Genomic DNA, 17,098 nt, shown 5'->3' with positions numbered 1-17,098 from the left:
TGTACAAGAGTGTCTGCAATGTTACTCTATCAACATTTCTTCCCCGTTCATTCTAACACTCTTAAGTAGATACCTAAGACACCTTGTAGTGACTGCTAACTACAATTGCCAAAACATCATGGATCTTGATAAGCACTTCTTCTTCAGAAGCACTACAGGGATTTACACAGGAATTACTAAGACAAACATTTGTGTACTGTTGCTATTAAAGATCTCCCTTAAAAATGAAGGGTCTTGTGTTTTCATGAATTAAGAGACACTCAATCAATGTTGACAATGATGGTAAAATATATGGGAAAAAAGGAAAAATTATCAGAAATTAAGCACCTATTCCTACAGAACAGCAATTACCAAATTAGCATAAAACTTCCCAAAGTGTCTTAAGTTGTTGCCATTTCTGTTCTATGAGAATTTTTTTTTTTTTTTCTCTAGGCAATCTTTATCCCATTTAGCAACAGCTTTGAAGAGAATAATATATTAGCATAGTGTATTTATGTTCTGGTCTATTGTGTTTTTTTCCCTAAGAAATTCTGTATCTTGAATTAGTCTTTGGGTACATATTCACTACCCAAGATCTGCTGATGCAAATAATTAGGAGAGATCTGTTATAAGGTCTATGGGATGTAAGGGAAAATGCTATTCCTATCTTTTTAGGATACCTGGAGAAACCTGAAAGATCTGGTCTGTATTTAAAGATTGGCGTAACTACGTAATTTAGCATGGGCCAAACAAAATTATGCCCATAAGTTACATAGCTATCAAGACATTCCCTTACTACACAAAAGAGGAAATTCTCTTACTATTAAAGTTTATTTCATTTAGTAGAGTACTGTAACTTAGAGAAGAAGTTCATTTTGTCACAAGACATTTAGTGGTTTAGCTATATCTGTCAATTCTCTAATGCAAACCAGGCTTTCACCACAATTAGTTTAGAAGTGGCTGCTTTCTGGGTTTCTGAATGCCTATTCTTCCTTTGGAAAAGGAAACTTTGAATTTAATACATATAAATTATTTTTAAAATAGCACAAATACTGTCAGCTGATATCCACACCATCTTGAATCTTCTCTCCTAACAGTTCTTTGACTTCCATGGCCATGCTGTATACACTTCCACTCAGTGTTTACATTTCTAGAAAAAGTTACTATTGACAAACACCTAAAATAAACAGCAAAATAATCTCAGTAATCCTCCAAAAAATGAGGATGATCAATAGCAGATGATTACAGACAGATAAACCAGGAAATCAGCTGATAATAGTCAGCAAAGTTTAAAGGATGTTTTTTACTACAACATTCCATTTAATTCTTTGAGTTCACAGTTTAATTGCCAGAGGTAAAAGCAATAATTAGAATGTTTTTGTAAACTGTTTCTTTTCATTTTCACAAGGCAGTATGATTAAAAGAAACTACTGGACAATGTCAATATATTTATGCATCACACCAACTAACAACTGTCTCACTGCCAAACTTCAAAGAGCAGCTTACAAATGGAATTGTCATTAAATGAGACTGTTCACTGTTAAGTTTCTGCAAAGATGACACTTGGCCTGACAATACGTAACATCTTTATATATGAACTGGAAGTCTTTTATATACAACAACCTCCACAGCACTTGCACAAGAGTGTTCAGCAGATTGGTATTTATATAGAATGCTTGATCTAGTCATGCAATCAGGACTCATTTTAAGGTAGGCAGATGCAGAATATTCTACCTGGGCACAAGGAATAGAGGCTGTTCTTACAGAGCAGAAGACTGCACCCTTGGAAACTATAACTTTTAAAATAGATTTGGTGGGTGTCATGGACCTGCAGTGTAATAGAAGCATCAAGGATGATGCTATGTAAAAAGAGCTAATGAAAGCTACGAAAAGATGCATTGTGGAGCAGAGAACCCAGTAGTAAAGGAGATTTTTTTTCTGCATGTGGCACTGGAAGACTGCCATTAGAAAACCACGTATAGCTCCAGTGTTCACCTTTTCAGAAAAACATTGAAATTCTGGAAGAGACACAAAAGGAGAAACAAAAACAGTTAAAGAATATATCCTCTAGAACGTGACTAAAAAAAGCACTATCTGTTCATTTTATCAGAAAGCAAACTGAGAAATAACTTGATTACACTAAGTACCTTGATGGAGAGAAAATGCCGGTGCTATGGGGCTTCCGAATTCCACAAGGAAGTGAGTAGAACTGGTGTCTAAAAGGTGTAAGCCTGGAACAATGAACAATAAATGAAGCACCAGGATTTTTAAGCGTGAGTGATAGTCTTTTAGAACAAGTGCTACAAAAAGAAGAAGATGAAGTAAAATTCTTCATTTTTCTGGAGATCCTTGAAATGTTACACTTAGCCAAGTACAAGAAATTGGACTTTGCACACAAGTATTAAATACAAAAGAAATTCTGAGTTTTGTCCCATTCTTCTCATGGATAATAGTGTCAGACTCTTACTTTTCATGTAGCCTCAGAAGGGTTGGTTCTGTTTCCATTCTAAGGTCACTGGTTGCTCTTGTTGCTCTTGGATTGTATTGACCATCAAGAACCTAAGAAATATATTATGTAAGATACTATAAAAACAAGACTACAAAAAACTACAAGTCTACAAAAGAATCAGACTGAAAAAGAACAAGCCTGCGAACAGCCTGAAACGCACTTGACACAAAACAGATATTACAGTGTGTACAAATAATAGCTCTTGGCTGATAAACGGAAAGAAGTTTTAAGGTTGTTTGTACTGTCATGAGAGCATGTCTTGCAGAATCACAGGTCTCCATCAAATTTCTGTAGATTTACTGATGGCATATTAATGGAACATGGCAGGGATATGTGAGATGTTATTTACTAATGGCTGATAGAATAATTTCATTCTAGAGTTCTGTTTTCTAGTCATGATGAAAATCGTGTAATCTTCCACGTCCCTAAAAAAGCTTCTGTCTGAGTTGGCAAGGAAATGCTAAAAGAGTGTAATTAAGTAACGATGACCCTAAAGTGAAATGTGGATTCTTTACAATATACAATGTCCTTCCCACCAGCCATGTGTGTTTGTCAGATGTTTATAGAATCTTCATTAACTAAGAGCTTCGCTAGATAACAGAAGCTGAAGCATGGCATCAATGACTCAGATAAGGGCAAGTGTACAACCAATCTGCTTGACAACTGACAAGAGGCTGGGGTTTGAAGCAGACTGTGAAAAGAACACAAGAAAGTGATTTGCAAAGGGCATTCCATCTGTTTGCCTTCCACCTCCTCTCCTCTGTCTATAAAGATTCAACATTTTTAATCAGTTAAAATACTTAGTCCTCTTGTCTCTCCCTCAGAAAGTAAATACATAAGAAATGCATTATTTTGGAGTATTAGCTGCACTTTCTGTTTTCAATATAATTGCCTGCCTGACAAGAGGCAAGCCTTTGGAAAACTGGGACAAGCTACCAGTTATGGGAGAGTCTGACACATTCTTTCATGATCCTGGGGAAGTGGAAGATGAGACCCATTTTGATTTTAAATCTTTCCTGGAGAATATGAAGACAGAATTACTAAGAAGTTTGAATTTATCAAGGATTCCCTCACAAGCGAAGACCAAAGAACCACCACCACAGTTCATGATTGATTTATACAACAGATACACAGCGGACAAGTCCTCCATTCCTGCATCCAACATCGTAAGGAGCTTCAGCACTGAAGGTAGGAGAAGTCCTAAACTTGTGGACAAGAATTTTTAAAGATATATGCGAGCAGCAGTCACTCAGATGCTTTTGAAATTCTGAGGAAACTAATTGCCTAACTTCCACAGACTATTTAGAAAGCAAGTAGATCAAATTTTTGGACTGTGGCCTTACTTGCTCCTTTCAATCTTTAAAAAGCACAATTTAAAAAAATTCTCTGATGTTTTTATTGTACAATTTTATCTTCTCAAATGCCTAAATTGAGAAAATACATTGAATACAGGGTTTACACAAATCATGTTTCTCAAAGCTAGAGATCTGTGACTGCTTTTTTATGTTAGAAAACAAATATTTGATCATGTATAACTGGGACATTCATGCCAGAGAGCTCTTCTTTCTGAGAGGCTTCTGTCATTCTTAAAAAATACAGTAGCCAACTGAGATATCTGTGCCTCGATTCAAGTAAGGATCCAGCAGTGCTCACCCCAAATTCTGGTTTAGAGGGGGAGATTTACATGAAAAGTTGTAGCCAAGTTTGTCTCAACTTGAAAAAAAAATCCAAATCTGCCTGTAGCAATAGATTTTTGAAAGCTCCATGTCAAGAAACAGTAAAAAAATGTTGTAAGTGCAATCTTTAGAATAAAAATGAGACAGGGAGAATCTGTTTTTATAAAAAATAGTTGTATAGAGGTAACAGCACTACAAGGATCTCCAGATTCCCAAATAAGTGACTCTAGTTCTGAAATGGAAAGAAACCTCAACAGTATGAGCTAGATTATAGTTCCCACATCCCACTCTCCACTCAGAATGCTTTAGAGGGAAGAAGAGTTAACAGTAGCTAATTAAAATTGCCCTATAATACAATGATGATCGAGTAACTATCTAACACTGACCATCAAAGAGATATCATTCAGTGATGACTTTAAAATACTACCTACCTCATCTGTCAGAAAAATACCTGCCCTTCCCAAGCCAGAGTTGCTGGTTCTGCACATACATTTGCAGAAAAAAATAATAAAACACCGCAAATACTCACAAAAGCCTGGAATATACCTAAACATGAGGGATATTTATCACCAAGTCCCAATTTAAACAGACTCTCGAGCTTTGATACAGATTTTTCAGAATTTTTCTGTCTTCTCTCTCAGTAACACAAGCTGCTTTCAGAGCTACCTGAAGACACCAAAAACCTCAGCACACTTAATTCTTAAAAAGAGACAAATACACACCATGCTTCTCTATACTAGGAGAGCAGTTCATCCCACGGCGCTATGATGAGTGGTAAATTCTAATAGCTTTTTTTCTTTAGGAATTCTTTCTGTAAAATTCTCTTCAGGAAATTGCTAAATTTTACACTTCCTAGATGAGTACCTGCTACAGCACCATCTGCACCTTGTTTTAGGAAGACTCTTCCTGCTACCCCTTCACTCCTTCAGACATTCACCTGCATGCAGTCTTGGTGAAAATACTACCAACATCAAGATACTCCATTTTAAATTTTCACTCCCTGCTTCTTGAAACCTGGCCAGAAGATGGTATTATTATTTTATTTATTTTTTGATGCTAGGTAGTCATGGTCTTATTTTACTCCCAAAACACATCCTGAATCTTTTAAAAGCAAGTTATTTGGACTGTCAGGAGCACTGTAACCACAGATTTTTATTTCCTATTGCAGATGTTGTTTCTTTAACTTCACCAGAAGAAAACCCATTTCAGAAACACATCTTGCTGTTCAACATCTCTATTCCACGATACGAGGAAATCACCAGAGCTGAACTGAGAATCTTTATCTCCTGTCACAAGGAAGTTGGGTCTCCCTCCAGACTGGAAGGAAACATGGTCATTTATGATGTTCTAGATGGAGACCATTGGGAAAACAAAGAAAATAGCAAATCTTTGCTTGTCTCCCACGGTATTCAGGAGTGTGGCTGGGAAATGTTTGAAGTGTCCAGAGCTGTGAAAAGATGGGTCAAGGCAGACAAGATGAAGACTAAAAACAAGCTAGAGGTTGTTGTAGAGAGTAAGGCTCTGGGTGGTTTCCCTTGTGGGAAGCTGGATATCAGTGTTACTCGTGACACTAAAAATCTGCCCCTGTTAGTAGTATTCTCCAATGATCGCAGCAATGGGACAAAAGAGACCAAAGTAGAGCTCCGGGAGATGATTGTTCATGAGCAAGAAAATGTGCTAGACAAATTAGGAAAGAACAACTCTTCATCTGAAGAAGAACAGAGAGAGGAAAAAGCCATCACTAGGCCTCATCAGCATTCCTCCAGAAGCAAGAGAAGCATTGGAACAAACCACTGTCGGAGAACTTCGCTCCATGTGAACTTCAAAGAGATTGGTTGGGATTCTTGGATCATTGCACCCAAAGATTATGAGGCTTTTGAGTGTAAAGGAGGTTGCTTCTTCCCTCTGACAGATAATGTTACGCCAACAAAACATGCTATTGTCCAGACTCTGGTGCATCTCCAAAACCCGAAGAAAGCTTCCAAGGCTTGTTGTGTTCCAACTAAATTGGATTCAATTTCTATTCTTTATAAGGATGATGCTGGTGTGCCCACTTTGATATATAACTATGAAGGGATGAAAGTGGCAGAATGTGGCTGCAGGTAGTATATGCAGAATATCTATAAGAAGAAGAATACTCTTTTCTGCTGTCTGTGAAACTGTACATTAGTGATGTAAATGAAAATCCTTGCAAACAAGGTTTGGAGCACGGGATGGAGCTGGTTGTTTGTTGTTGCTGCTTTTAAAGGAAAGCTGGCATTTAAAGAATGGCAATCATTGTAAATAACCTGCATTATATATCATTAATTAAAATTTTGTGAGATTGAAAGAACTACGCATTATTTGGCCAGAGTGACAAAAGCCAAAAACTTATTTGAATTTTTCTGTTAAACCAGTTCTGTTCAGGTCACATGCAGCCTTTGGAATTGAGGATGTCTTTTAAATTTCTAATAGGCATAGAAATCTAACTCTCTCTGTCAGTTCTTACATTCTTCTGTGTACTCACTGAACTGCATACAGTTTGCATGATAAAACAGGAAGTCTAAATCCTGCAAACCTTTTCCCACACCAGTAATCTCAGAGACTTTTAAAATCGTTTTAATGCAAAGTATTTACTCCTGAAAGTGAAGTTTTTAAAATTTCTCAAACAGATGACACACTCCATCTCATCTGATTCCCAAGTTTCCTTCTGTGGGTAGCAGGTGCCTTGGTTTCAGCTTTCTTATCCTTGGTGTCCCTATTTTTACCCCTTTATGGCACATACTTGAATGATAAGAAGTACAGCCTTCCGCTTCCAAGACACTGTTTCCTAGGAGGAACAGCAGGCCTTATCTCCTCACAAAGATAAGGAGCCACTTTGACCTACTGCATATTCTTAGTATTTCTTTGCAAGAACATGCAGTCAAATCACATCCAGTCTTAGGATCTGTACCCTAACAACTGTGGGGGTTGGCAGTGCTCAGCATTCATGAAAAGAAATAAACAAGCTAATTTTTAGAGGCCTAAGTTCTTTGGAGTCTGACACCAGGCACTGCTTATTTTCTTTATTTTTTCTTAGGATAAACACTGTTTTACATACAAAATTCTTTCACTCTTTAGAAGTCTGGGAAAAATTGATAACTCCTTTTTTAATGTTCTGGGGCACTTACATTACTTTAGGAGAAATACACTACCAGACAATGGTTTATCCTGTCCTTACTTCTATTTTCATTAAACAACAACTCCCATGTTTCCTGCAACTAGGGAAAACATTTTTTGATTCTAACGAAGGTTTTGCCTGTACAAGAAAAGACAGTGCTTTGCATTGGTTTCAGGTGTGATGGAATGTGCCATATAATGCCATCATAATCCACTTTCTTCCTACTATTCCACCTTCCATCAAAAAAATCTACCACTTTAGATTCAAACCCACAGTGAACTACATATATATTCAAAATATTAAATGTTAATGAGACAAAAATATGCTTAATATGTGGAACCAACATGATTTAAATGTATACATATATTTTAAATTAGGGCTGCCTGTGAGCAAGACGAATTCATTTGCTATGAACAGCTCTGCTTGAAATCTAATATGCAGTTTATTTACTATTGTTAACTGAATACAGAGCGAATAGCAGGTGAGTGCAAGCAGAGCAGTTGTAAATTCCATCAAGAACTTTTGGTTACATCACAAACTATGAGAACAAAGCATGATTCACCAGAATCCTCTGACTGATTTACAGCCTCTTCCATTAGAAGAGGACTGCAATTGGATCAGATCTGAGATCGGGATCCATGAGAATTCTATCCATCCATAGCTGCATGTCATTAACCTCTTAAATTTCATGTGGCATCCTCTCATTTTACTACTCCCCACTGGCTTCTGTCATCTTACAGTTGTTATGTCTTTCTCCTTGAAATGTTTTCTCTCCCTTTTGTATTGATATCTCCTAAATTTATAGTATTTTGCACAACTTCTCTTCTTCAAGTAAAACAAACTACCTAGCAAACATCTGGTGTGTTCAAATTAGAATTCTTTTTCACCCATGTGTCAAGGTAATTGTAGCTGTGTGCCCTCAAGTCATCTAAACACTAGGTCCTAATTGTAATTCTGACTTCATAGAGTGCAGGAGTTTGTCAATTATCAAATTAATAAGTGGAGAAGAAAAGAGACAAGTCCTCACATGTTCACAGAGATAGTTTCTCAAAAATCAATTTTCTGGGGGGGAGGGAAAAAAAAGGAGGAAAAACTCAATTCAGATCCCAGCTATTCTATCAGAACTTCAGAGAAGCTCTACAGACTCTTTCCCAAAACTGTACAAGTCTCTCTTGTATTTCAACCCCAAAAAAAATCAGTTTCACTTCCAGCCAGCTCTAACAATCACATTCCCATAGGCTTAACATTTTGAATGGTACAGCAGTAAATCAAAACATGAATCTCTCCACAGTGTGATGAACAGGGTCAAGAGAAAATGAGAACCTGATAGTGACTACAGATGCCACCTACAGCACAGCTGAAGCATCTGTCAAATCAATATTTGGTTTGACATTGTACATGTGGACGCCTAGGTTTTGAACATTTCATTTTAAATAATTGGTCATGTTCCCTAATTTTTCAGCTGCTTTGGAATGTAGAGTCAGCCAGGTGGACAAAAAGCACTAGAAAATATACAAGTAGCAAAGAGAGCACAAAGCACCTTGCTACCTGCATGAAGCCAGGCCCCATTAGGCACTGAGAAACACTTTCTCTCCACCAGACTGTGAATGTTAACCAGTAGCTTGCTGCTATTGCAGAGCGTGTTGGGGCTTGTGCAATGCCCAGCAGACGTACAGTTAAAAATAAAGCATATTTGTTTAACATAAACATATGGCTAAAGTGTGTCATCATATTCAGGCTCATTAGCTGTGTAATAACAGCCCCTCAACATTACAATCACTAGCTGATGCCATAGACAATTTTAAGGCTACCCAGCAGCACTTCATTCTTAATAGATACTGTGACTAGCTGATGGAAGATGTTCAGGAGAGAAAACGGATATTTTTACATATCTTCCCACCTTGTCTGTGTATGTGGAGCATACAATATCCTCTATGCTATGTCCCAACATAGAAGAGCAGCAAATACAATTTACCACTTAACAGCAGTACTGCAACAGTGATCACAAAAAGCCAGAAAGATCTCCATTTTCACTATTTCTTAAAAAAGCCAGTAGCCTCATGGGAACCTGGAGATATCCAATTGCTCTGTGTTCAGATACCTTTTACTGAAAATATCCTGACAGCACAGAAATGTTAACCCAGAATTGCCAATTCCTGAAATTCTAGGCAACGGGTTTTAGTCTCTCAAGTAAGCTTATCATTTCAGACACAATTATGCTTTAGCACAACCAACACTGCTCCCAGATCACAGCAGAATCTTCTCCAGCCTCCCCAGAGCCTGGCCACAATAATCACACGACATGGAGGTCCGCATAGGGCTGCACTGTTAGCTGCAGGAGGTATTAACTGTAGCTGCCCATATGCAGTACTGAATTAAGTCTGTTATTGCAAAGACAACTAGAAGGATACAAAAGGGAATAGAACAATTTGGGAAAACAAACAAGTAGCAAATGAGCAATGTCTGCGAGGCAAGATCTCAACCACAGCTTGAAAGGAGCTCCACTTCCCCTCTGACTGCATCTGAGATCTAACCACCCCCCTTCTACCCATTCAAATTCCCCAACTTACCATTTGTCGCATGTTTAGCGCAGGCAAAACCAGGGCAGGTCCTGCAGCAGTCTCTGGAGATCAAGGCACTTAAAGAGCTCGGCTTGTCTCATTGCAGGACAGGAAGATAAAGCTGGAGGTGCCTGAGCCACATATCTCATCTATGCTGCTCTAGGTTTGACTGAGGCCTACAAAACTTCTCGTGGAGCTTTCTTCACTCTTCAATATTTTCTCTAAATTTTGTCTCACATTGCCTCAGCACCATCTCTGGGCCGAGGGGCCTCCATGTTCCTTCAGCACCATCTCCAGGGTGTCAGGAGCCCTTCTTACCCCCTCCCATGGTGCCTTAAATATGATGTCAGTTGTAAGTCAGTCTCCTTTTTGGCTGCCCACAGCCTGCTCTGCTCTCCGTCTCCACACTGCCTTGCTGTCACCTCTGAGCTGGCTGCCACCACTGGGTTGCCTCAGCACCGTTATAATCCTGCCAAGCTGCCTCAAAGTTGTGGTCAGCTGCTGCCAAGATTGTAGCCTCTTGTAGATCATCAGTAATAAATCAGATGAAGCCTCACAGGAGAAAGGCCTCAGTGTAGGACTGGAAAATGAGATGCTGTGAGTCAGCCCTTTGCTGAGGTGCAGGCTTTGGCTGGAGCCCTGCAGGCCTTCCGGTGGCCCTCACAAGCCTTGATGCTGGCCCAGCACAACAAAAGCATTGAGCAAGCAACAGCCTGACTGCCCAGGCCTTTGTACCAGGCTGGTAACCAAAGTTTCTGAGCCGACAGTGGCAAAGAAGACCACTTTACAGCAAACTAGATAGCTTAAAATGGCAATAGTAGTCTGGCTGAACATACTGAGCACTTGCATCCTACGTCAGCACAGTGATGGCACAGGCAGGATGTGTTTGATCTGGCATTGGGTCTGGCTGGGCATCAGTAGCCCAGTGTCTAAGATTTAGTTTGGTGACAGCTGTTTGCAGTACCTGGCAGCTAAACAAAGGTTTCTCTGTGTTACTGGAGTTCTCACTTTTTTTCAAATAATAAGGATAGCAGGTCTCATGATGGAATATTCAATATTCACTTTTTAGTACTAGCTAACATTTTTTTGGTGCACCGCTCTCAAAAGAAATCAATTAGAAATGGAAATAAATCTACAATGCAGTGTAAGCACACAATACATTAATTCTCTAAAGACTGAAGATCAATTCCCTAAATTTGTTGGAAAACTACTTACCAGAATGCAAAACTATGTGACAAACTAGCTGAGGCTGGATAGCAGCAAAGCATTTCTCTGAAGACTTCCTGAATCTTCTGCTTATCCAGAGTATAGCAGTTCAGTAGAGCTGCGCAATGTGAGTTTATTAAAGCTGTGCTATGAGCTGTGATGGCTCTCCCTCCACCTGTTTCTGCATGCATCATGAATCCCTGCTGAAAACAGAGATAATGGAAATGTATGCTTCCAACCATTCCCAAGTCTTTCAATTAAATCATGACCTGTCTTCTCATACTTTTCTTCCTTTGCTTCTCTCTTTCTTGGATGCTTTTTAGTGTCCCTTCTAGGAAGGGAAAGGAAGGAAAGGGAAAGGCATATTAGCAGAGGAAAATTAAAATATACAAATATAATCCTTATTCGTTTGAAGTGCTGTTTTCTTAAAATGTAAATCTTTCGACATTAAAAACAACTTCATCAGCTTTAATTTCAATTTCTACAGATTTGTATGCTATAAGGTCTGAAACATTACTTCTTTTAGCCTGAGAGTTATAAGGGAACCTTAAGGTGATATTATTCATTACTTGTACTACTAAGGTGCCTAAAAAGCCTACTCAGAAACAAGGTTCTCTTTGTATCAAATATAACGAGACCAAAACAGAAAAGACAGTCATAGACCATACCTATGCAATCCAGTAATGCCCAACGCAGACAGCAATGAAGCAGTACTGACCCAGACTTGTACATCTATAAAAGGCAGGGGAGGTTTGTCTAGAAATACTTACCAGAGTCCTGGAAGTATTAAAGTTTTCATTAGCACAGTCCTATGCTTGAGCTAATAAACCCTGCCTCTCAGTATTTAGGAGTCCAGTATCACTGTTACATTAAAATGCAACTGTATTAGGAGGCTCTATTAAAACCAAAGTTAGTTTATTTCCAAATCCTGTTAGGATAGCTTCTAAGTTCAAAAAATCATTTCTCTCAGTGAGAAAGCTGCTCTTGCTGCCACCTTCAGATGAGCCTCCTGCTACTGCAATTTAACAGTAACCAAGTGGTCCACAATGACCCTGCTAAGGGAACGGTGAGCAGCAGATGACCATCAGAGAATATAGGAGGAGTAGAAAAATTTTTACACTGTCTCTTGTAGAAGCTTTTTAGTATGCAGTCAGAGTGGTGCAGACCTTGCGTGCAAACTGGCCAGAGACAGATAAAAGAAAATGCCTCTACTTTGAGTATGTGGGAAGACCATAGCTACTAAAAGTCAGAATCTGAGGGCAAATTTTAAAGGATTATAAAATTTTGTGAGCTATAAATGCTAGAACTAGGCTGGAGCTGTTGAGTTTGGCTCAAAGCTATGATCAAAATAGTCATTTAGCTTGAATAATACTAAAAGTGAAATGTGATGGTAGTATTATATTTTGGAAGCAGATAACAAGAGTTCAGTGAACAGAACTGCATTATACAGCATACTTACCAAAAATGTAACTCTTGTACTTACAAAACTTACAAAATGAAGAATTACAAAGGTAGCAGTAAAAGATGATTATCAGATCAGTGTAAGAGAACCCAAACATAACTGTAGCGTAGAAGAATACCCTGTTCCACTTTTAAGTCATACACATTAGTTAAAGTGCTTATTTCACAGTCGCAATATGAAATGGGGTTTGTTTCAGTGCACTAACAGCAAAGGGCAATAGCAAAAAAGCACAAGAGAAATACATATCAAACTAGAGAAATACATATCAAACTAGAGAAATACATTAAGCTATAGGATCTTACCATCCCTTAGCTTTCATTAGGGGAAGCAAACTATAATCCTTTATATGCATGTTATGAAAATGCTAAGTCACCACTTGAGCCAGTTACTGAGCAACTGTTAGGAAGGTGAGGCCAACCTGGGACAGCTCAGGTGCACGCAAGGCACCTGAGTTACCAGAAGGGATAAAGCAAGGATCCACCCCTTCCCAGATCTTGTTTAAGGGGTGGCAATGGACGTAAGAGCATTTTTATGGAGATTCTTGCCTACCTGAGGGCATTCTAGGCTTTTGGAAGGTAGGCAGTTTGTTAGTTTGTTGCTGTTGTTGTGTTGTTTTTGTTTTTTTTTTCCCCTCTTTCTCTGTCTGCTCTCTTGTATTTAAGCAGATCCTCGTTTGCTATTGCTTAAGACCTTGCTGCTCTGCTATCTTGTTATTCTTTCTATTTCGTAATAATGTATTTTTTAAAACCTTACCTTTTTAAAAACTTCAGCTGAAAACCTAGTCTTTCTAATATAGGAGTCTTTAGAACATGATGCCATGCCCAGTAAGTATAAGGGGAGTTGGGGGAAGCAGAAAGCATTCCTGTTTAAATCTTATGATTTTACATGTAAGAAAGGGTTATTTCCTGACTTCTCATCTCTGAGTAAGGCTATACTGGAGAAGAATATTGCAAATCTCAGGAGATGATTCCTTAAGTGCTAGACAGAAAATATATGTATCGAGTTTAATGGAGTATATAGTGCCCACTTAACTATGAAAAGCAGTTATCTGACATAAATATCCTGATAAAATTTCTTTGTGTTTTTTGGCTACCTCCTTTCTGAGGATGGTCTTCATGACTGTTCATCTATGTCTGTTATATTCAGAATGAGGGGAAGTGAAAACTAATATCTCACATATTACACCTACAACATCCTATGGCATGCCTTTTGCAGAAAGCTACAAGTGAAGTAGTTTGAATAATCCCTTTTCATTTCAAGTTGTATTAATCTGTGTTCTAACAGAGGATTCACAGAAAGAACACCCTTCTTAAAATAAAAAAAAAATCTTGAAGATTTACTGTGGTCTACGTTATAAAATGGAGTTACTTACACAAAATTAAAAAACTTTAACCTTCTCCAGTTCTAATGGTTAATACTTCAACCTTATTTCCACCACTATCCTATGCTTCAAAATATTTTTCTATATTACAGTTGTCCTTTATTTGCGTGTTTTGAAGACTTGAAAAAGAAAATACTGTGTGTATTTATTTCATAAACATGCTATGTAATTCTTTTTGTGGGATAGAAAGCTGTATGCTTAAAGCTACTGTACAAACAGACAGAAATAGAGATCCATCCTGACATATTCTTAGGGATATGGATTACTGTACTTTTTTTCCCAATTCCTGTCACAACGGATCCATTTTGTAACCCTGTTCCCTGACTCCTGGGCATGCCCTCATCTAGCACGCAGCAGGAGTAAAAGGAAGAAGGAAATATAGAAGTAGGAAAGGGGACTCATGAAAAAACTCCAACCCCCTAGCCCAGCAGGCAAAATATCTAATCCCTTCATGTCTAGGCATTTTTACTTCATTGTTTAACATGTCACTTTTTTCTTAATCTTTCTACTTTTTTTTTTTCCATCAATACAAAATCAGTGAATTGATATCTTCATTTTCAAATTAATTGAAAGACGGTGGAAATAAAGTTTTAAAAGTGCTTCAAAGTGTAGCGTAGCAGAATTCAGACTGTGTATCCATGCAATTGCAGTTGCTAGTGGTCTAACTTCAAAAATCCCCTGCCTTAGTCAGTATGTAGAAAGTGTGGTGCTTCAGAATTAAAGTACGAGTTTATGAAGTTTGAGATGTATTTAATCTACTGAAGTGATATACTGCAGTACATCAGATTATTCCTGTTTTAATAGCATTTAGAGACACTGTCTGAGTTAGGGAGGAAGGGATGGGTATGTAGTGGGCATTAATGTAGCGAAAGATATTCTTTGTCCTCAGGACTTTACAAGCTGACAAATAGAGGAGCCTTGGGTTAGAAAAGCAATAGTACTCAATTTGCCCAAAGTAATTTCAGTAGGGTAGTGGCAGAGCTAGAAACAGAAGCCCATTTTCTGAGGCCTTAGCCACTGCATTGTCCACACAAAGAATAAACACAGCTCTGGCAATAAATCCTTGAGCTCAAATGTCAACTTCTGTACAAAATGTGGTTTTGCTGGAGCATTTTTATTCATGCTACTTTGTCCTAGAATGCTGGGTTATGCTTCACAGGAAGAAAGAAAGAAGAGCAATTTAAGCTGGTGATAACGTCCTGGATTAAGCCTTGTGGTGTGCATCACACGTTGTCACAGTATAGAGCAGCCAACTCTCTCACCCCACCATTCCTCCAAGCTAAGATGTAACACATCTGAATCTCAGTTTCTCTACCAATCAGGCACACACCACACTGCCACAGCACGCTTGGAGCTTAATTACATATTTATGTGTTATCAGCAACAGTTTCAACTATAGTATAGTTTCAACTATATCCCAGTAGTATACTATATCCCAACTATAGTATAGTTTCAACTATATCCCAGTGCCCTTGTTTGACGAGGGAAGTGGCTGCATTTTTTTTTTAAATGAAGACTTAATTTTAATGGATAATAGCACTACTTGGTTGCTTAAGGTACTTATATCATCATGTTTCAGTTTTGCTAATGAGCAAAAAAGACTAAAGAGTCTAATGGACTCTTAGTATTATGTAAATGTTGCCCTTGTTGGATTTATTTTTCTTAACATAACACCAATAAAACCACTGTATAGACAAGACAATCTGTATAACATTTAAATGTCATACTTTCTTATTCTTCATTAAAAAAAAACAAAAACAAAAAAAAAAAAAAAAAAAAAAAACACAGAATATTGTTGGTTTAGATAAATACTGCAGGTCCTGAAATTTGTAAGAAGGTTGAAAAGAGCAGAACAGGCTAAACTGCTTAAAGTGTTTCCGAGGGCTCCAGCCCTTACATTCACCACTGTACAGATTACCTATGATTAAGGTTGGCACATCCTGGAATCCCACTGTTGTGATGCTCTAAGCTTGCATTCAGTGTTTTTATGGTAGGATCTAAGATCTATATTTAAAAAAAAAAAAAAAACACCACCAAAATGATGTCATGAATACTGATTTAGATTTTTTATCTAGAATACTAATTCTTTTCTGAACGCATCCAAATATTCAATGAGATCACTTGTTACAGACAACTTGTTGGAAAAAACTGAATGTTTCTCATAAAAGAGACGAAAGGTTTAAGGTAAGAACTTGAGTTAGATTTTTCTGTAAAATAGGCTTTATTTCTGATGGTAACCCAGAGGGATACTTGAGAGTATAAGCAGGAGTGTAAAGCGTCCTTTTTTGTAGTACAACGTTCTGGCTTCTGCACATATCCATGTAAGAACTTCCTAAACATGAAAGTGCAACTAGACTGAAGACAAATGAGTTTATCCTCCATTAATTTGTGCAAATTCTTAGCTCACATACTTTAGGTGCTCACAAATCCTCTAGCAATAAGCTTTGAAAGTTTAATTATGCTTTGCATGAAAATTGCTTCCTCTTATATTCTTTAAACATGTTATCAGAAAGTTCCTCTAGTCCCTGTGCTCTCAAGGAGAGAGGATTTAAAAAAAAAAAAAAAAATTTGTTTAACTTCTTTGCCTGATTTATGGTCAGAAGTTCTGCTTGATGCCCCTTTGTTTTGTTTATTCAGAAGAAATGTATAAATTTTCAAGAACAAAATAATAGATTCAAAATAATTTTCCCCAAAAAAGTTCATGTAGTGGTTGAGACTTTCTGAAAAATCATGATATGGGGAGGAGAAGTGTCCCATGAATGTTTAATTTTCCATCACTTGTATATTTCCATACACACAGGTATAAATCAAGCACGGTATTATACAGCATCTGCGTGAATAGACTAGTATCAACATATACAGCCTAGGTATATGGGCATGTTGAAGGAAGAAGCTCCATAGAATTCTATCATTACTATTACTGAATGGTCCAGAAAGTTCTACACTAAACTTCACATGAGTGGTTGATCTGTGTTACAGGCAGACCTTATTCATGACACCAACAGAATGTTCCCAGCTGGGATAGATCAGTTTTAGGCTCTCATCTCTGGTTAATTTTGTATGTGGCAACAAGTAACGTTTTGAAAGTAGTGTAAAAGCATGCTTCACCCACATTTTCCTAGTCAATACTTACAGCTACCTCCTGCAAGCAGATTGACTGAAGTAGTAACTTATTTCAGATTTAA

At 37.8% G+C, this 17,098-nt stretch overlaps 1 protein-coding gene across 1 annotated transcript; it reads left to right on the top strand.

Annotated features, from left to right (window-relative positions):
• Positions 1 to 3,330: 3,330 nt before the first annotated feature.
• On the top strand, positions 3,331 to 6,270 carry GDF2 (growth differentiation factor 2; the record flags this gene model as incomplete). The annotated part of the gene is made up of 2 exons (XM_079535256.1): positions 3,331 to 3,676; positions 5,333 to 6,270. 2 exons carry the CDS (start codon positions 3,331 to 3,333, stop codon positions 6,268 to 6,270), a joined length of 1,284 nt encoding a protein of 427 aa, XP_079391382.1.
• Positions 6,271 to 17,098: the final 10,828 nt, after the last annotated feature.

Source organism: Tetrao urogallus (assembly GCF_951394365.1).
Source record: "Tetrao urogallus genome assembly, chromosome: 5".
Classification (NCBI taxonomy): domain Eukaryota; kingdom Metazoa; phylum Chordata; class Aves; order Galliformes; family Phasianidae; genus Tetrao; species Tetrao urogallus.
This window is presented reverse-complemented; position numbering and strand designations above follow the sequence as displayed.